This window comes from Piliocolobus tephrosceles, chromosome 6 (assembly GCF_002776525.5).
Source record: "Piliocolobus tephrosceles isolate RC106 chromosome 6, ASM277652v3, whole genome shotgun sequence".
Classification (NCBI taxonomy): domain Eukaryota; kingdom Metazoa; phylum Chordata; class Mammalia; order Primates; family Cercopithecidae; genus Piliocolobus; species Piliocolobus tephrosceles.
The window spans coordinates 108,119,558-108,141,072 of record NC_045439.1 but is presented as its reverse complement, the minus strand read 5'-3'; the positions used below and the strand labels follow the sequence as shown (position 1 = coordinate 108,141,072).

The 21,515-nt window shown below is 40.4% G+C and overlaps 1 protein-coding gene across 2 annotated transcripts in view; it reads left to right on the top strand.

Annotated features, from left to right (window-relative positions):
- AQP9 (aquaporin 9) overlaps positions 1-13,199 on the top strand; it is a 48,376-nt gene extending 35,177 nt beyond the window's left edge. Inside the window, exons 3-6 of one of the 2 annotated variants that reach the window (XM_023228627.1) lie at positions 328-465; positions 2,154-2,272; positions 6,390-6,607; positions 11,248-13,199. In XM_023228627.1, coding sequence (XP_023084395.1) covers positions 328-465; positions 2,154-2,272; positions 6,390-6,607; positions 11,248-11,422 — 650 coding nt within the window. In that variant the 3' untranslated portion in view covers positions 11,423-13,199. The remainder of the gene's footprint in view (positions 1-327; positions 466-2,153; positions 2,273-6,389; positions 6,608-11,247) is intronic. The other variant, XM_023228628.1, reaches the window with a different exon arrangement.
- The last annotated feature ends 8,316 nt before the right edge of the window (positions 13,200-21,515 follow it).

Here is a 21,515-nt window from a genome sequence, read left to right as displayed (position 1 = left end):
GAGGCTGAGGCAGGAGAATGGCATAAACCCGGGAGACGGAACTTGCAGTGAGCTGAGATCTGGCCACTTCACTCCAGGGCGACAGAGCGAGACTCCGTCTCAAAAAAAAAAAAAAAGAAAAGAAAAGAAAATGATCAGTCCTCCCTCTCTCCCTGCTCAGATACACACACTCTCTCTGTTTCATGTGCATACACACCCCTGTTTCTCGTCACAGGCAGTAGTTCTCTACCTAGAAGACTGAATTCCACCTGAGAGCTCTAGATGGTTTTCTGTATATTCTTCATCTTGACCTGCCTTCTCACTTCTCCAATCTTCCCTTCTTTGCAGGTGGCCACATCAATCCAGCTGTGTCTTTTGCAATGTGTCTCTTTGGACGGATGAAATGGTTCAAATTGCCATTTTATGTGGGAGCCCAGTTCTTGGGAGCCTTTGCGGGGGCCGCAACCCTCTTTGGCATTTACTATGGTGAGTAAAGTCCCTGAGTCTTAAGATTAGGAAGAGCTGGGCATAATTTGAAAGTCAGAATTACTTGGTAGGCACAGGTGAGAAAAAGCAAGGACAGGAAGCGTTCTACAAGTGACAGGAAGTTCTAAATTTGAGAAAATGAGGCCAAATTATCATTCCAGCAAATTCAAGAATCCTGTTGATGAAAATGGTCATATCTTAAATGGGAAGCAGAACTTAAAGAAAGCCTATCTTTGTGCCAAGCCAGAACTACAACATGAACATCCATACAACAAACAATAGGCCAGTGGCTTCCCCACTGCTGTCTCTGATTTGGCTGGGAAAGGAGGTGTTTTCTGGTGGCAAAGGTGTGACCAGTAAGTATTGAGAGAAGGACTCTGGGATGATATCTTTGAAGGAAGAGACACAGCAGAGATGTGGGCTGGGTGGGAGCCTCATTGTCCTTCTATCAAACAGCCAGGGCTTCCACTCTGCAACAGTCCTTGGGAAAAACACAGTACTGGTGATAGAAGACCAGACTTTAGTTCTAGCTGTTCAGTAAATACCTGTGCGACTTAAATAAGTCATCTGATCTGACTAGCCTCAGTTTCCTCCTCTGGAAAATGAGAAAATTGAATTACATGACTCTCGAGGCCTTTCAAACTAAAACACCTTGGTGTTTCCATGAAATCAACTGTTAAAGCAGCTCCTTCCTTCTAACCCAAGGTGAGACTTAATACGTTATGACTCCCAAACTGAAGGCCTTAGGAAGTCATGGAGGACTAGGTGTGTGGTGGCTCACGCCTGTAATCCCAAAACTTTGGGAAGCAGAAGCGGGAGGATCGTTTGAGCCCAGGAGTTCAAGACCAGCCTGGGCAACATAGGGATAGCTTGTCTCTTCAAAAAAAAAAAAATTAAAAATAAGCCAGGTGTGGTAACTCACATCTGTAGTCCCAGGTACTCAGGAGGCTGAGGTGAGAAGGTTGCTTGAGCCCAGATCAAGGCTGCAGTGAGCCAGGATCACGCCACTGTACTCCAGCCTGGGCAGCAGAGAGAAACCCTGTCTCCAAAAAAAAAGAAAAAAGAAAAAAAAAAAGAAAGAAAAAGAGAAATAGGTTATGGAAAGGGACTTTTCCCCATAGAGTGTCTCTCTGAGAATTAGAGTCTAAAAGGGCTAAAAGGGAATTCAAGGCCACACAGGAAATTCAGAGCCCACTGCTATGGCAAGAATGGCCTGGGGTCAGTGCTGGCTGTGGCAGTGGCTGCCATACCCCTAGCTCTAAGGGTGTCTTCAGTATACTGCAACACCCTTAAATTCTGGAGTGGTATTAGGGGTTACTGAGAGCCCTCTGGGAAGTACAAATTCTTCCTAGAGCGAGACCAAGCCCCGCTTTGGCTTTCAGTTGACCTTGAAAAATCCAAGAATTACCACAAAAGAGAATTCACTCCCAGGACCCTATTGAAGAAGAATTTGTCCAAGTTTGGAGTGGGCCATTCAGAGAGGCCAAGGGCCTTCTTCCTTTCACCCTCCATCCTGGGATTCACATGGGCATTCCTAAAACTATCATTCCTCAGAAGTAGAGAGAGACAAATGACATGCCTATGCCAAGCTCAACCTGAGTGACTGGTTGTTTAGCAGAAGGCTTGGCATAGGCCTCCTTCACCTCTTCCCAGAGAACACTAATGTGCTGGAGTTTTGTCTTTCGTAGATGGACTTATGTCCTTTGCTGGTGGAAAACTGCTGATCGTGGGAGAAAATGCAACAGCACACATTTTTGCAACATACCCAGCTCCGTATCTATCTCTGGCGAATGCATTTGCAGATCAAGTAAGTGTAAATTCAACAAAGACTTAACTTTGGTGAAAAGATATGCTCTTATAAGGGAAATGCATTGGAGAATTAGAGACCAATCAGAAAGGAGAGATTGTATTTCCAACGGCAAAGGTTGCTGGGCATAACTCAAGCTTTCTTGATAATCGTTTTACCTTTGCAGGAAGCTGATACCACCAGAAAAGTTTTCTCCTTCCTCTTTAATACATACACTTGTTCCCATTAGTTGAGATCCAGAAAAGAATGAATGACTAAACGTTTCAACCCCTGTAGACACGAATGGAGTTCACTTCACTGTTGTCTCTTTTAACATGTGGTCTAAGTGTGGAGGCCACAAGAGAAGACAGTTCTATTTCAAATCAAAGGGACTGTGAAGGGTGGTAGCTGAGCCTAGGGTATCATCAGTCCTCTCCGTCTCACCATGTACATAGGTTTATTTATTTAAACTGTCAAGGTGGCTAGAAGTATCTCTGCCTTATTGACATTTAAACAAGCTTCTGGCACCCAAGCATACTGTGGTGTAACCAATAGCACACCTATTTGGTCAGCTTGTGGCAGGACTAACATTTTCAACTCAAAAGACTCTTCTTCCCTTATGGTGTCCCAAGAAGGCTGCTAGTCATCTTGGTCAGTGCAGTGGAAGGAAGGCTATGTTTTTCAGTATCTCCAAGTTCTGCTTCTATGATCAGGTTTATACAGTGGAGCAGATCAGAATGGGCATGTGTATAAAATGGATGTTCCAGTTCATCAGCTCTGCCCATCTCCATTCAATGTATGGATGAAAAACTATGCCCTCATGTCCTTAGCTTTTTTACTTTCCACTTTCATCAATAAATCAAACAGGCAACAAGCGTTTATTAAAAACTCACCATGTGCTTGACCCTGTGTCTGGAGCATGAAAGACTGACAAGCAAATGTGAGTTGTAAAGATCCAAGATGCAGAGTCTGAATGCTTGAATTAAAATAGCTGTTCTGCCTCCAGCTTCCTGCATGGTTTCAGAAAAGTACTGAACTTTTTGGGTCACAAGTTTTTCACTTGTAAAATGGGGGTAACATGAGCCTTCATGAAGTTACTTATGAGGATAAAAAGAAAAATATGAGAAAAATGCATTATAAACAGTATCTGCCCCAAAAATTTAGAATCTAGTTGAAGAGCATTGAACAAGGAAACAATGCAAAATAAGATATAATTAGATAGGGCTGGGCATGGTGGTTCACATCTTAATCCCTGCATTTTGGGAGGCCAAGGTGAACAAGTCACTTGAGCCCAGGAGTTCACTACCAGCCTGGGCAACATGGCAAAACCCTGTCTCTACCAACAATACAAAAATTAGCCAGGTGTGGTGGTGCTTACCTGTAGTCCCAGCTACTTGGGAGGCTGAGGTTGGGGGATAGCTTGCACCCAGGAGCTGGAGGCGGCAGTGAGCTATGATCGCACCCTACACTTCAGCCTGGGCAAAAAAAAAAGAAGAAAATAAAAGAAAAAATACATAATTAGATAAGAAACTGGAGTATAGGGGCCATATTATAATAGAAATTTGAAGCAGAGAGCATAGAAGAGCTACGACAATTTTGGTTATTTTGGTGTTTTTCTCTAAGTTTTTTTTTTTTTTTTTTGAGACTGAGCCTGTTGCCCCAGGCTGGAGTGCAATGGCATGATCTCAGCTCACTGCAACCCCTGCCTCCCAGGTTCAAGCAATTCTCCTGCCTCGGCCTTCTAAGTAGCTGGGATTACCAGCGTGAGCCACCACTCTTGGCTAATTTTTGTATTTTCAGTAGAGACAGGGTTTCACCATGTTGGCCAGACTGGTCTCGAACTCCTGACCTCATAATCTGCCTGCCTCAGTCTCCCAAAGCTGTATCTTGATCAATGCTGACCTGCATACTATATCCTGAGCTTTCTTCATTGTGTCCTTGTCTCAGAGTGAGTTTGCAATTTCTCTAAGGTCTGTGATTTCTAAGTCCATTATTGTGTACATAGTCAAGTAGAAAAAGCAAATATTAGAAAACCCTGATGCTGTAACCATCAGCAAACTCTGTAGGCTCTCTGAATTCCTTAGGCTTTGGAGAGAGTTCCAAAAATTACCAGTTATCAGTCAGTCAACACCCAACAGAGTTCTTGGTCATCATGACCATATTTTGGGGTCACCTTATCTCAAGATTACTAAATTGCTTAGCTCTAAATATTGTCCAAACATATTCCTTGGTTTTGTTAATAATCAATCACTTATTCACCCAATAACTATTTACTGGGCACCTACTTAGCCACGTACAGCTCTATGCTCTTCCTTCTTCAATGAGTTCAGAGCTTGAGGCTCAATCTAACAAGTAAACAGATATTCTTTTGCAGAGTGACAAGGATAGTGATAGAAGTAAAGTCAGAATGTCATGGAAGCCCAGAGGCGGGAGGTTTTACTCTGCAAGAGAGAGTTGGAGAAGGCTTTCCACAGAAGAGTGCTCTTGGGGGAACCTGTGTCTTTTAATATTAAAAATTATTTTAACATTATTATTTTGGAAAGCAGATGAAATGATAATGAACTTAAACTTTAAAATCAGTTGCCTGGTTCCCATCCCGATTCTTCCTCTTACAAGTCTGACATTGGACAAGTGTCTTAACCTTGTTCTACTGAAGTTTTCCTATCTATAAACTGAGAATAATAACAGGATTTACCTCACAGCATTACTCTGAAGTTTTTATTTTATTTTATTTTATTTTATTTTGTTTATTTATTTGAGATGGAATCTCGCTCTGTTGCCCAGGCTGGAGTGCAGTGGCGCGATCTCGGCTCACTACAAGCTCTGCCTCCCAGGTTCACGCCATTCTCCTGCCTCAGCCTCCCCAGTAGCTGGGACTACAGGCGCCCGTCACCACGCCTGGCTAATTTTTTGTATTTTTAGTAGAGACGGGGTTTCACCATGTTAGCCAGGATAGTCTCGATCTCTTGACCTCGTGATCCACCTGCCTCGGCCTCCCAAAATGCTGGGATTACAGGTGTGAGCCACCATACCCGGCCCCTACTATGAAGTTTTAATGAGATAAAGCATATAAAGTACCTGGCATATAATAAATGTTCAATAAATAATGGCTATCACTTAACTGTTAAACAGTAGTTTGGGAAATAAATAACATAGAAACCAGCTATAATTGGCCAATTCAGAATACCTATTATCATTTTTGTTTATTGTCTTAAAAGTTTTCTTTTATGTGTGTTTTTAAGTAGAGTCAACCCTACATATCTGTGTATTCTGCATCCATGGATTCAACCAACCATGGATCACAAATATTTTTTAAATTGCATTTGTATTGGACATGTACAGACTTTTTTCTTGTCATTATTCCCTAAACAATACCATATTTACATTATATTAGGTATTATAATAATCTAGAGATGATTTAAAATATACAGCAGGATGAGCATGGATTATATACAAATAATACACAATTTTATACTGGAGGCTTGAACACCCATGGATTTTTGGTATTTGCAGGAAATCCTGGAAGCAATCCCTCACAGATACTGAGGGACAGCTGTGGAAAACACAAAGCACATACAAATTTTTTTTCACTTAAAGTCATAAGCATTTTTAAATATTACTACATAGCTTTTATGTTTATAGTTTTTAATGGCTATATAGTAGACTAAAAAAAGAGTAAAAGCTTCCAGTTTTTCAGTACTATAAATTTTGCTAACGTGGACATTTTAAAATGATTTTTCCACATTTTAGGTTATTTCCACGGGGTGATTCTCAAATATCCGGCAGCATCAAATTGTATACATAAATTTATGTTTTTGAATGTATATTGCTAAATTATTGCTCAATTTCCTTTTGAAAGCATAGTACTTGTTTAGCTCGATTAGAAAAGCCTGAAATAACGATATCCTTTTCCTAACATTTGATATTGTTTGGAAAGAAACAATATCTTGGAAACAGTGTTGCAGAAAGAAGAGACTGGCACAATTACTCACCCAGTACATGCCAGTTATTAGTAGGCATATTGTAATATAAGTAAAGTAATACTGTAATATTGTAGAATAGTAAGAAAGGATGGTTTTGAGGCATGCAGGTGAGCAGAATGCAGGCTAAAGCCCTGGCTCAACTTCTCCCTCTCCAGGTGGTGGCTACCACAATACTCCTCATGATCATCTTTGCCATTTTTGACTCCAGAAACTTGGGAGCCCCCAGAGGCCTAGAGCCCATTGTCATCGGCCTCCTGATCACTGTCATTTCTTCCTCCTTGGCACTGAACAGTGGCTGTGCCATGAACCCAGCTAGAGACCTGAGTCCCAGACTTTTCACTGCCTTGGCAGGCTGGGGGTTTGAAGTCTTCAGGTAAGTAACAGTGGTGGGGAGGAGACAGTTATGCTGCGCCTTACCAGCAGGGCGGGGCTTCGGCATGGAGATACAGGGGAGTTCAGAGGACAGCGCCAAGGTTAACTGCACACTCTGGTCATAAGCATGGGACACTGCACTGGTATTTTGTGGCATGATTGTGTGTGTGTGTGTGTGTGTGTGTGTGTGTGTGTGTGTGTACATGCGCGCGCGCGAAAGAGACAGAAAGAGAGGCGGCTCTAGGTAAATTCAATAGAGATAAACCTGTCCCACATAGTAATAATCCCTCAATTGCTATATGATTTTATGTGAACATTTTAGCTGTATAACTTGTCTGCAGATTCACTTTGTGACAAAGTTGGACTAGAATTTGCATCCTCTGATGCCACTACGGGGCTCTTCCTCGTGAACCACGCAACCTATGCTGTATTTATTCCACAGATATTTCTTGGGCATTATCTATGCTTTAGTCACTGTGCTAAGCAAGGAAATTTCAAATCAGCAAAAGCACTCGCCTTGAGCAATATAATAAGTGCTCTGGCAGCCCCTAAAAGTGCTGCGGGAACACAGATGACCAGTTAGTAACTGCCAGGGAAGCTGGGAAAGACATGATGGCAAATGTGAGAGCTGACTTGGTTCTGGAGATATGAGTAAGAACTTCCTGACAGGACAGACGTAAAGATCGAGCCTCTGCCCCAGAAATGGCAAGACTCCACGCTTTCTACTTCAGAATGTGCTGAGGAAATATGCCAGCTGTTGGTACCTACCTTCTAGGACAAACTTTGCCCCTTCACTCCTTCCTGCTTTCTCTGCATGCAGTCACAGAGGCACATCCTCATCCACCCATGGCAACTCCCTGCAGGGAAGGAGCTCACTTTGGTTCATCAGGAAACAGGGCTCTACCATGGAGAAAAGTAGGAAAAGCATGTGTGAGCAAATTCTAGTTTAATGTTTCCTGTGAGAACAAAGGACATGAGTGTTCCCAAATGATGACCTAGACATAGAGTCATTGGAGTTTGGCCTGCCTTTCACCAGGGTGAAAAAGAAGTTAAAATAACTGGTACCATTGAGATTGCCACCACAGATAGCACTCAGAGCGTCTAGAGTGTAAGTGCCACGAGTACCTTGACAGCCTTTCTCCTGGTATATCCCCAGTGCCTAGAACAGGGTGTAGCTCATAGAAAGGCTCAATAACAAGGTATTGAATAAAAGAATGAATAACTTCTATGTGCTGACAGTTCCTAGGAGTAGAAGGATGCAAAGCAACTCAGTTGACATTCCCTGTCCTCAAGAAATTGACAATGCAATAAATTTCCTAGAACAGCAGTTCTCAACCAGAGGTGGGCAACTGTTCCCCTGGGCAATTTTGGTTGTCACAGCTGGAGGTGGGGGAAGGAGATGCTATGGGCATCTCATGGGTAAAGGCCAGGACTGCTGCTAAGCATCCTGCAATGCACAGAGCACACCTCCCACAACAAAGAATTATTCAGTCCAAAATGTTAATAGGGCTGTGGTTGAGAAATTCTGTCCTAGAATGATCACAACTAGAACATGAAAATGTCCCCAACGAGGATGGATCTCTTGTATCCTTCCAATGGAGCATCAGAAACATACATCCTAAGGATCTCCTTATTCCCAGAGCCCAGAATTAGCCCATGAGTTTCCCTTAATTCCACCTTCCAGAGTCTCAGTCTTGGAGATCATGCTCTTCTCCCACCCTCTTTGAGCCCTCCTTGGTGATTCATTCAAAAGTTCAAGAGACGTGGTTGTTCCGAAACAGATGGAGATCTTCCCCAACGTCTCTTTGCTGTGTTAGGTATATGTTAGGAGAACCCACGTGGAGGAAAATGCTGGAATCACCTAATGTCCCATGTCCTTAGCTAGCATCAGTATCTTTTCCCTTCTATGCACTCATTTATTCATTCACACAGCTGCTTGATCTCTTACTCAAGGCTCTCTGCTAAAGATGATAAGACCTAGTTTCTGTCCTTCACAGTTTTATTTATACTCTATTTAAGAAGTTATTGCAGAAGCTCTTACACAAGGTTAAAGTGGTCAAGTGCCATTAAAGATATTTGACTAATTAACTCCAGGAGTTTAGAGGTCTACAGCTCCAAATTTAAGAGTTATGGGAGTGGAAGTGGGAGCATTTATAGTATTTGGATATGTTTAAACAGGCAACAGAGGGGATATCTCAGGCAGAGAGAACCCTTATTTAAAGACACAATGTTAAAATCACAAGTGATCTAGTTTAACTGGAAGGGTGCAGAAAGAAAGTTGGAAAGGGCAGTTGTCAGATCATAGAGGACCTGGACTCCCGGAATGAGAATTTTGGTTTTTTTTTTTTCTGCTCCCTATTCTGTAGGTTATAGGGAGTAGCAAAGTATTTGGGGTACAAGTTTGGCAGGTTTAGAATGTCAATTTAGCAAAATTAATCTGACATCATCCTATAGGACTGATTGAAAAAGGAGAGAGTGAGGAAGCAGAAACTCATTAGGAAAGAGCAGGGTTGGCTGGTACTCCTCAACCAAAAAGTTCTCCCCAAAACCTTTGAGGGACAACAGGCTTCCAAAGTGTTCTTAGAGTGTCTCATTTCCTCAGAGTTCTATATCCAAGGGGAAGTCCCTCAGTAGATACCCTAGCTTGGATCCACACCTAAGGTCTTAGAGAAAAAACAAGGCTACCTTGTTCCCAGGACCCCATGTACCCCTGAATGGCAAGCAGTGGAATGATGGCAGGGACAGTGAGGTGCCAGAGGGTCTGATGAGGGCAAGAGTCAAAAGACCCTGGGCGACTCTTGGTTTTTCCTTTAAATGTTAAGATGTTTCCCATCAAAGTTCTCTCCACTTATTCACATTAAGATGTTAATGACTTAATCAGGGAAAGCTCTCAGGAGTATTATTAAATTTTTCAAATAGTTGACCCAAAGTAACGAATCTCTAAAGATGATCCTTTAGACAGTTAACATAGATATGTTCTTAGCATCCCCCGAATCATAGTGTGCAAATGATCACTATTTGTGTGCATATGGGACTAGGCTAGGCAGGTAACCACATCTGAGCGCCTCCATTTGTGACTTGTGAACCTCACACAACATGTCCAGTCTGATAAAAGAAAAAGTGTCCAGCCAGTGAAAGGAGGACATGTACCCTGGCTGATATCTTGGAACTTCATCTGCTGAATGACAGGAAGAGATTTGCCACAAAAGGAAATGATGGACCCAACAGGTAGCTTATACTCCCTTCATGTTTTGAGCTCTAAAGAAGACTTCAAGTCTTTACAGCCAAATGGGAGAAGCAGCCACCCTCCATATGCCTCCTCTAGAAAAATCCATCCGGATTTGGGGCCTGGGGAAGGGCACTGTGAGAGCGGCAGTGTAGCATCCTCACTGCCGTGTTGTAAGAGTGACATCTGGTGGCTGCCATGCTCAGGCTCAGTGCTCTTCCATCAACCCTGCATGGGCGATGGAGGACTTCAGAGACAACCTAGGTGCTCCAGGTGGAAAGGACCATGCAGATGGAGGAAGTGGAGCTCACAGTGGAGAACGGGAGTTTGATTTGCTCAAAGACCTTCTAGATAATCTTGAGATTAGACCTAGTCTCCTGGATTCTAGGACAGAGTTCTTATTTCCTGCTTATTTCCTTTATCGTTCTTTCTAATCAAAGTTTGAGATACACAAAAGGCCACATGGAACATATGTGTAGTTATTAAGCATAATGATGAAAAGAACAGCTCTAGGTCCTTCTAGAATCCAACTAGAACACTGAAATTCTCACATGCCTCTGGGGACTCCTCTTGGCTTCCACCCCCTGTGCATTTATCCTGAACTTTTGTGTTTGCCATTCTTCCGCTTTTTAAAAATACTTTTATCTTAAATGTACATATCCTTAAACAATATACTGTATACTTTTGTTTGCTTTCCTGATCCTTTCTAAGAAATTATTTACATGAATTTTCTCTCTCCAAAGAAGATGGTGACAACTCACAAAGGTACCTGCTTTTCCCCAGAACCATAGCTTTGCTGTAATGTACTGACATTGAGGATTTCTGGAAGAAAGAGCATCATGGCATGACAACCTTATCAAAGGGTAGCTTCAAGCTATGACCTTAAAAAATACGTATGGATTTAAATTATATTTAGTAGGCAATTCACACGTCCACCTTAGATTTTTTAAAAATTCATTCATTAATTGAAAAACATTTCCTGATTGATTAGTTTGATTGCCCTCATACACGAGTAATGCCCAGGAATCTCTCCACATTCTACTCGTAATCCACAGGCGTCATTATTTCAGGATGAGGGAAAGGCACTTCCTGAGTAATTGACCTGAACTTTCTTAGGGACCCTCAATCCTAACCATGGGCTCGCTCAGGCACTATATTTTCTAAAAGGAAAATAAGTAAGACGTAATATCTCACAAATATTAGTAGGACAAGGAAATAGATCATCTGAAATCAGGTGTAGTGGAAAATCAAGGATGACAGTTGCCATGCTGCAGTGACCCCTCCTTATACTTAGATCTTGCTGAGTTAAGAGGGAACCATGAGCATGAGAAAGACTAACAAGTGAGTGAAAAACTAGACAGTAATACCAGGAGGAAGGCCAAGAAATGTATCACTAATTTCTTGTTTGATTTCAGAGCTGGAAACAACTTCTGGTGGATTCCTGTAGTGGGCCCTTTGGTTGGTGCTGTCATTGGAGGCCTCATCTATGTTCTTGTCATTGAAATCCACCATCCAGAGCCTGACTCAGTCTTTAAGGCTGAACAATCTGAGGACAAATCAGAGAAATATGAACTCAGTGTCATCATGTAGTGGCATACTCAGTTCTGGATTTGCAATCAGTTTGGATTCTCTTCAGAAAGATGGCATCTAAGTGTCTGTGTTTTTGTAAGCCTGAAGTGGAATCCACCCAGTTTTGTCTGCTGGCCATATGGGACACCTAATTGGAAAAGCATCTGAGTAAAAGTTTGGAAACACTGACCACTTCTCTACCAGTGTCCCCCACCCCCACCTCCCCCAGGATAACACTGACCGTCCCCTGAAACAGCCTTCTCTCCTGCCCTGTTTATTTCATCGTTGATGGGAATTCTTCCTAGGTAAGCACTAATAACTTCACATCTCGATGATAGTCTCATTTGGGTGGTCTCAGCTGCACTATCTGTATGAAATGCTGTCACCAAAACCCTTTTCTTCAATATCAACAAAGATTACATTCTGAGTATCAACCAAACCCTAAATTGAAAGACAAAACCATAGTTTCAGTCAACATATTCATGAATTAGGGAGCTAATGGGTTAAGCTTCTAGTTATACTGTGCTACTGGATTTGTATAAAAACTCATATTCTCCAAACCTAGTGATATAGGGAGCAAGCGAATGCAGCTGGAAGGCACAAGGGGAGGACATTGTGGCATTCAGAAACTGCAGGAGACAAGATGAATTTGAGAAGCCAAATGGAATTTTTAATGGAAACCATTTATCAGATTAATCTTTTGCTCTCCTGCATTTTAGAGGACACCAATTAATTTCCTAGTCTTTAGTATATAATAACCTAAAATACAATTGTAACCTCAGTCATGAAAAATACATCACTCTGTCTTTTTAGCTCAAATGTATTTTCCTAATTGCCCACTTGAGAACAGACGTTTGACAAGTTATATCAACAACTGTGCTTGTCCGTTATTTTACACATGCCCTAGAAGCCAAAACTGAAAGCCACTGGATCCTGGTCTAGCTGAATCTTCAGAGTGGGAGGTTTCCAAAAAGACAATATTACCTTATTGGGCTGAACAATTCACAAGGCACTTTCACACACATTTTCTAATTTAATCCTCATAATGACTATCTGAGGCAAATGCCACATTGCCCATTTTTCAGACAAAGAAACAAAATCTTAGGGAAGATAAGCTGAGTTGTCCAAGAGCACATGGAAGGTTGAACATTATCTAATGCATTCCTCTACCTTTCAGAAGATCAGGAGCTGACTGAGAATCTTTGTCAAGTCTTCCTGGCTGGCTAAAGTGGAATTGGCAGCTTCTAGAATATATACACCTCTAGATATAATGTTCCTCAATCTTAAGATACAAAGACCCTCATTGTCTGGGTCTATTCCCACACTTACTGAGTACAGATGAAGGAAAGTGGTAGCAATGTAATCATAACTTTCATTTGCTTGAAAAACATTATCAGAAGTCCTCCCTTCCTAAGCTACCTCTGGTCTTGCTAAGTCTTGATCTTCCTTCCTGCCAGCACCAAACATTACATTCAGGTGATTTCCTCTGGCTCAGTCTTTTCCCCTTGAAGTTCTCTAATAGATGTTACTTTTGACAAAAGACTGCCTATGAGTTACAAGCACCAGGGGATGCTCTATATCAAGGGATACCCCTTCATTCAAACTGTCAAAAAGCCCAGTATTCCCAAGGGCATTCGGTTTCCCAACTGCTTTGTGCTGATAACAGAACAACAGAAAGCAAATGTGAAATGTTTCTGATGACTTATGTTCTACAGTCTATGGGACATATGGGATTTTCTTCCTGCTTTGAAGCTACCTGGATATTTCCTATTTGAAATAAAATTGTTGGGTCATTGTTGGTTGGTTAGTTGGTTGGTTTTTATAAGTATTAAGATTATTAAGTACGTTTAGTTCAGAGGTTGTCTATTGCGTCTACAAATTTGAATTTCCTGGGGGAACTTTTGAAAAAATACTAGTGTCCAGTTGGTCCTTTGTAAACATCTCAGGTGATTCTAAAATGCAGCAAGGGTTGAGAACATTGACTTGGGTAAATTACACAGGTCTAAAGTTTCTTTAACCATGTCCAGTAGTGGCAAGGTAATTCCTAGCAGGATTCCAGAGTCTTGGGATCCTCATGGATTACAGCAATGGTTTTCCTACCTCCCTACTTCTAAAGGGAAATGTGGCATTATTTGGAGACTTTTTGGTTATCACAACTGGGAAGGGGATGCTAATGGCCTCTAACGGCTAGAGGCCAGGGATGCTGCCAAACATCCTACAATGCAAAGGCAACCCTCAGAACAAATAATCATATGGCCCAAAATGTCCATAACGCTGAGGCTGGGAGATCTTGGAGTCGAGGAAAGGTGGGGAGGAGAATAAGAGAAGACACTGAAATCTTGCACCTTGATTCAAGTTCAGCCAGGAGAAAAGGTGCCAAACAAACCAGGAACAAGCCTTGGGGGTGGACTATAATTCTTAGAGCAAGGGGCAACTCAAAATTTGAGCTTTGAGGATGAACTGTGGAATCTATGATCTACACAGGTGATCATTAAACACAACTTGATGATTGATGACTAGGGGTTATAAAGAGGAAATGTACCATTATAGAAATCAACCCCAGGAAGATATTTTTCAGTGGAAAAAAGTGCTTTTGTTCCAGGTGTTCACACTCAAATTCTCTCCCCAACCCATCCCCATTTACAAGTAAGTGGATTTACCTTTGTGGAGTTATTTTCCAAGAGAATGTTTATATGGTTGAATTATCTGTATCTGAAGTCAACTAGATAGAGCCAACTCATCCGTTTTTTAAATAGTTGCTTTAAGAGCTAGAATTGTAACATTCCTCCTTCCCTCCCCCTCATCAATTGAAAACTTGATAGGAGCATTTATCTTAATGCCAAAAATATAATTTCTCTGACTCTTTAACCAGTTGAGATCTCAGAGCATGTCAAAGGTTGCAGGGCTTTTCTAACCAGTAACAACCAGTCAATATTCAGCTGTTAAACAAGATACCCCACATAAAAATGTCTTATGTAAAATTTTATCCTTATGATATAAATTATTATTTCCTTTAAATTGCTTACACACACAGACACACACACACACATGCGTCTTACTTTAAGGTATGTTGATGTTCAATAATATCATCCTGGAAAAAACTACAACTTCCAGTTAGAGAGAATGGTTTATTGAGCCACAGAACCTATCGTTCAAATAAGACCTTATGTGATAGCCATAAGTGAACTGGAATTGCTATAAAGAAAGAAAGGGAGGGAGATCAGGAGCTTCACTCTGCTTGTAATATCACCTTAAAAACACACCCCCAAAGCAGCCCCTAAGGGGTCTCTGAAGAGAAATTGTGTTTGTGTATATGTGTGTGTGTGTGTCAGGGCTGGGAGGGGGTTTTCAGAACACAGTGTCACAGTTTGAAAATCATTGATAAAGACTTGGGATAAGTTGTTGGTGCACACTTTTATGAAAGTTTCAAGGATATAACCTACAAAAGACCATATTAGTTTAATCTCAGGTCATTTTCCAAAGACTTCTTAATAAATGAATGCGTTGGGGTGAACAGAATTACTCAACCCAGAAAACATCACTCACAAAGAGATGTGGTATATCAGTTCTCAAACTCAGAATTTAAGTTCTCTGTGACAACATGTTTACTAATCACAGCCCATACAGAGAAGCAATGGTAGTCCCGGTCACACTTAAACTGTGTTGACTGTCTAAGTCTGTATAAAAATAAATAGATAGATGTTAGACAGACAGACAGATAGGTAAGCAACCAACCATGCTCCAATCTCTTTCTTGTTGCTGGAAATGGAGTAGCTCTTATTCAAGAGATGCTGTCTCTGGATTAGTGAAAAGAGGGCCCCAGGCAAACTGAACATGAATCCATAGAACTCTGTGTGGATGAAGATGCTGCCCAAGCCAGTGGGACTCTGTCTCCCTCCACGGCTACCTTATGTTTCTAGTAGCTTTCGACACTTTTGCCTTCGTGGACCTCTCCCCACCCCTGAAAGTACCGATCAAAATAAACTGTTTTGTAGTTGTACTAGTGACAAGCTCGATTATATTCTTTTTTTCTGGATGTGATTTCAGAAGAGATTTAAGCCTTTCCGTGGTCTCCTAGAAGTAGCATGGATTCCAGGCGTAGCGCCCAGTGAGGAAGTCCCACTGCCTGCCACTGCCTCCCTAGCCTAGCGTGCCCCTCCGTGTCCCAGAGCCCTGCACACCACAGCCCCTTCCTCCACGGGGAGCCCTCAACTCCCTGACTGTGGGGCCTCAGGAAACGCTGTGAGAGCCTTGGGAGTCCTGGAGGTTGTGAGGGATGCTCCAGAGGCCAGATCACTGTTCTCGGGGATCGGCCGCATTGTGGCCCTCCCCCTTCTGCCCTCCGCCCTCTTCCTCAGGCTCCCAGCAGGAAAGAGGCTTCCTGACTTCCATCCTGCAGAGGAAGCAAGGCGGTCCAGGGGCCTGAGTACCTCTGATCCAGAGGTCCTGTGTAACGTGTTATTAAAGCACAATTCTTGTGCTTTAATTCTTGGTGTCTCACAGTTCACAAAGCACATTCATATCTAGGACCTCTAAGACTCTCAGAACAGCTCATCAAGTAGATTATTATCTCCGCTTAGAGATGGGGAAACTGAGGATTGAGGCCTTAAACAATTTGTATCAAGTTCCAGAGTGAAGAGTGAAAGAGGTGGGATGTGAACCCCGTGTCTGAGCGGGGTGACCAACCGTCCCAGGTTGCTTGGGGCTCAGGGGTTTCCTGGGATGCAGGATTCAGTGCCAATACCAGGACCACTCGGTCACTCTCCGTCCTGAGCCAAGACTCCTGCCCTTCCCACCACCCCGCCTCCTTGCAGACACATGGTCTCCTTTGGGCTCATTGTCTTGCAGCAGATAAAATGTTCTTTGATTAATTTAACAGAAAGAGAGAATGTCTTCATTTTTAATTTCAATTATAAATGTGAATAAATATTTTAAGAGTGGCACAGTGGTTTAGAGCACAGGCTATTAATGAAAATTCTGTCAGCTCTACTTTCCAGATATATTCCAAATCCGACTTCTTCTCACACACAACCCTAGTCTAAGCCATGGCCTCTGTCTCTTAGGTCTTAGAAAAGCCTCCTAATATGTCTCCCTACCTTTCTGCTTAAACTCCTGCTCCCTGTAATCAACACAGCAGCCTGCGTGATCTTTAGATAAAAGCCCAACTGTACTTAGAAGCGTCACATGCTCTGACCTTCCTGGCCTGGTCTTTACTGCTCTCCCCTTTGCCTGTCACCTCGGCTCCAGCCATACAGGCTTCCATCCTGATCCTTGAACCCACCAAGCAAGCCCCTGCTACAGGGCCTTTGAACTTGATGTCTCTCTTGCCTGAAATTCCCTTCCCCACCTCCTTCAGGTGCCTATTCAGTGTCACTGTTAGTAAGGCCTTTCTGATCACCCATCACTCTCTACCCTCTTTCCTGATTTATTTTTCTCCCCATCACTTACCACCCTCCCTAAAATACACACATTTTGTATTAAACTTGTTGGATTTTGTCTGTTTCCTCCCATTGGAATAGAAGGTCCATGCTGGCAAGACGTTTTGCTCTTCAATTCTCCACCTCTGCCCCAGGGCCTAGAACATGGTAGTTGCTCTATGAAAATTTGTTGAATTAATGCAGTACAGAGTCATCCTCTCTGGGTTCAAATCCTAGTTCCTCTACTTGCTAGTACAGTAGCCAAGTTAGTTAGCCTCAGTTTTCTCACGGATTAAGTAGAAATAATAACAGTGAGATAATTAATGTAAAGTTCTTAGAAAAGTCCCAACCTTATGGTGTATATTATATAAATATGAACTGTTGCTGCCACAGCATCTGCTGTTATTATTATTTCTGATGTCATTATAATATGTGGGAGTTTGAAAACATGGAATCATGTCATTAAAATTTGGTTACAGGCTCTTCCCTTGCTTTTTATAATTCAATCCTTCTCAGTTGCACATGTCTTTCAGGAACTATCTTTCAAATACCTAAGTTTTCAGTTTTACTTTTCAATCTTTAAAAGAAGTCAGTAGGATTATCTTATTTTATTACGGAAGATTTTAAAAATACACAATAGTGAGAAAATGGTAGAATGATACCCCATGTACTCTTCACTCAGCTTCAGCAGTTACCAAAATACAGCCAATAATGTTTTATTTATTCACCCTCTCTGCTTCTCACTTCTCCCTCTGGGATTTTTTTGAAGCACCTAGACATGATATCATTTTACCCATGAATATTTAAGATGTGTCTCTAAAAGATACGGATTCTTTTTAAAAACATAACTACAATACCATTATCACACATAAACTAAGCATCAATAATTTCTCAATTTCTTAATATCATCAAATACACAGTCATTGTGGACATTTCCAGTGAGACTGCCCTTTGTTGTTGCTGTTGTTTGGAGGAGAGTGTCTCACTATATTGCCCAGTCTGGACTCGAAATCCTGGGTTCAAGGAGTGTCCTGAGCAGCTGGTACTAAGGTACACACCACCACACCTAGCTGAGACTGCCTTTTAACTCTGGACGTAACAATGGAGATTCTGTAACGGTTGAAAACCAGTGAGTCACTCTGATGTCTAATGGCTCAGGCAAATACCAGGGTTTTGCAGCAACAGTTTGGGACTGAAGGGTATCCTGGGGTACAGGATTCAATGCCAATACCAGGACCAGGTGGTCACCCTTCATCCTGAGCCAAGAATCCTGCACTTCCCACCACCAACCCTCCTTGCAGACAGATGCTCTCCATTGGGCTCATTGTCTTGCATCCTCAGATTTGCACCTTCCTGTCCAATTCTTCTATAAGATTTTTGCAAAACATTTTCATTTTGATGCAAAAAGGAAAATGCATTTGTCTGCTACTACTAAAAAGTAGCCATCTACCAGCAGTAGTTATGTTTAAGCAAGGAGGAAGTCCTGAATTTATTTGAAATTATGGAAAATATAATTAACAATTGTTGTTACACTAAGAAATCCACACTATACAAAATGCTTATACTTTGAATGGTAAAATATACTGTGAAAAGAACTCCAAATATTTAACATCTGTGCAGCCCTGTGAGTGACATTGTGAGTGATTAAGGCAAACAAACACCTAGAAAATCCTACTATAACCTATGGTAGTAGTACTTATTTGATATTTATGTATTTATTCTTACTCAAAGACTTCAGATCTTTGGAAATAGAAACTTATACGGAAGTGGCACAATACTTTTGTGTTCCAAACTTTACATGAAGGAAATCACCTTTATCTAGAGAGGATTTTGAAGTCCCTTGGCTGGCTGATCTGTGGTGATATTCTGATAATAAGGTTCTAATCCAATGGAGGATATAGTTATGGCCAAAAATCACCGGTAGATCATCCCAGAACCTGTTCTCAGCCTAGAACCATAAAAAGACCAAATAAAAGAACCGGCAGAGAACTGATGTTTCGTTGCTGATGTGATTATCTTTGGAATAAGACCATGGGGGCATTCAGCTGCTAACACATTGGAGACTGTGTAGCTAGTGTTCAAAATGTCAGGCTCTAGAGACAGCCAGATTGGATTCCAGTCCACCACTAAATAACTGTGTGACCCTAAACCTCAGCTTCCTCATCCATTAAATGGGAATGATACTAGTACTTGTGTCCTATAGGTTATTGAAAATATTAAGAAAATGCCTGTGAAACATGTAGCACAATGCCTTGAATTTCTTTCCCTCTTAATACTTCTTAGCTAATTCTGTTATTATTATTTCACGTTCACAAATTCAGCTATATATTTGTGTAAGAATTTGAAGCCCAAGAAAAGTTTTCAGGAATATGAATTTGCTAACACCTATATAATCTAATTCATATGGCAAGCTTAGCTTTGACAGTTTTCTTAGCATACTCAGGTGCAAAGAACCTACATAAGGCTGTGCTTAGCTTATGAATTACAGAGTTTAGTTTTGATAAATTAATTAAACAAATTATTTAGTTGCCTAATGGAGCTACCAAATTAATCTGAAAAAATCTATCAAAAATAAATGAAGAATGATTTACAGAGTTAACGAAACTACCAGTAAAAAATCAGCAGGCTATTTTTTGGAGAAATTAACAAGCTGACTCTAAAATTTGTATGGAAATACAAAGTAACTAGAAAAAAAAAACTAGGAAAAGATAGGCTATCTAATTTCAAGACTTTCTATAAAGCCATGCTAATTGGAACAGCATGCTATTAGTATAGGAAGGAATAAATAGATTAATGAAACATAATAGAGCATCCATAATTTGACCCATGCTTATACAGTAAATTGATTTTCAATAAAAGTAGCTAATGCAGTCCCATGGAGAAGGGAAAGCGTTTTCAGCAAATGGTACTGAACAACTAGAAAAAAAGGTAAATCTTGACTTCTACTTCACAAAAACACAACAGAAAAATTAACTGAATATGGATCACAGACTTAAAAATAAAAGTTAAAACTATAAAACTTCTTCAGAGAAATATGAGAGAATATTTGCAACCTTGGGATGGGCAAAGGTTTCTTGTATACGAATATAAAACTATAAAAAATAGAACAATTATATGTCAATGAAACTTAAAACTCCTACCCATTACAAGAGATCATTAAGAAAATGAATGGGCAAGCCAGAGACTGGAAAAAAATGTTTGTAATAGCTGTATCTAACAAAGGAAATGTACTCAAAATATATAAACTCGCCCAACTCAATAAAAAAAGACAAATCAATTTTTAAAATAGACTATGGATGTAAACAAACAGGCACTTCATTAAAGAATATATATGAATGACCAATAAGCACATCAAGGAAGTTCAAATTAAAATCACAATGGTATGCATGTTGCAGGCATTAGAATAGTTATCTTTAAAATAGACTGAAGACACCAAACAGCAGGATGTGGGGCAACTGAAGCCCTCATATATTGCTAGTAAAAGTGTAAAATGGTACAACTATTTCATAAAAATATTTATTATAAAGGTAAACTTACACCTACTCCATGATCTTCAATTCTACTCCCAAGTACTTAACCATAAAAAGACCAAATTTTAAAAACCAACAACAAAAATTATTATGCAAGAACGTTTATAGTGTCTTCATTCATAATAGTTCCAATCTGGAAAATGAAAATTGCTTTTGGAATTTCCATATTTGGAATTTTTGGAATGCAAATGTCCATCAACATGAAAATGAACAAAAAATTTGTGGTACGTTCTTACAATAAAAATATTTCTCAAAATAAAAAAGAAAACACTATCAATATATGCCATAATATGGATAAATCTTAAAACATGCTGAGCAAAAGAAGTCAAATATAAAAGAGTGCATAATGTATAATTTCATTTTTATAGAGCTCAAGAATACAAAACAAGTACTCTATAGTTATAGAAACCAGAGCAATGGTTGCTTTAGAAATTGAAGAGGGCACTGTTTATAAAGGGGCTTGAGGAAACTTTTGAAGGAAATGGAAATTTTATATAATATGTTTGGGCTATCCATGTACACACATGTCAAAACTCAGCAAACCCTACACTTAAAAATATGTGCAGTTAACTATATATAAATTATGCAAAAGTATTTATAGTTGATTTATCATCAGAAAACATGAAGGCCAGAAGGCAGTTGCATAGTGCATTTAGAGTAATAAAAGAAAAAGACTGTCAACTAAAAATTCTATAACCAGCAAAACATCCTTCAAAAATGAAGATGAAATTAAGATATTCCCAGATAAACAAAAAATGAGAGTTGTTACAACTATATCTGCCCTACAAGACATTCTAAAGGAAATTCTTCATGGTAAAATTAAAGGACACTACACAGTAACTCTAATCCACATGAAGAAATAAATAGGCTGGTAAAGTTAACCACATAGGTAAAAACAAAAGGCAATATGCATGTATTTCTGTTTGTAACTCTTTTTTTTCCCATGGTCTGGTTGTAAAGATAATTGCATAAAGCAATAATTACAAAGCTCTGCTCATGGAGGCTATAAAATCAAAAAACAAAAATCAATTTTATATCCATACACTAGCAACAATCTGAAAATAAAATTTTAAAAATAATCCCAGTTACAACAGCATTAAAAATAATAAAATTTACAAACAAATTTAACAAAAAAAAAGTAAGAAGTACAACATTTGTACACTGAAA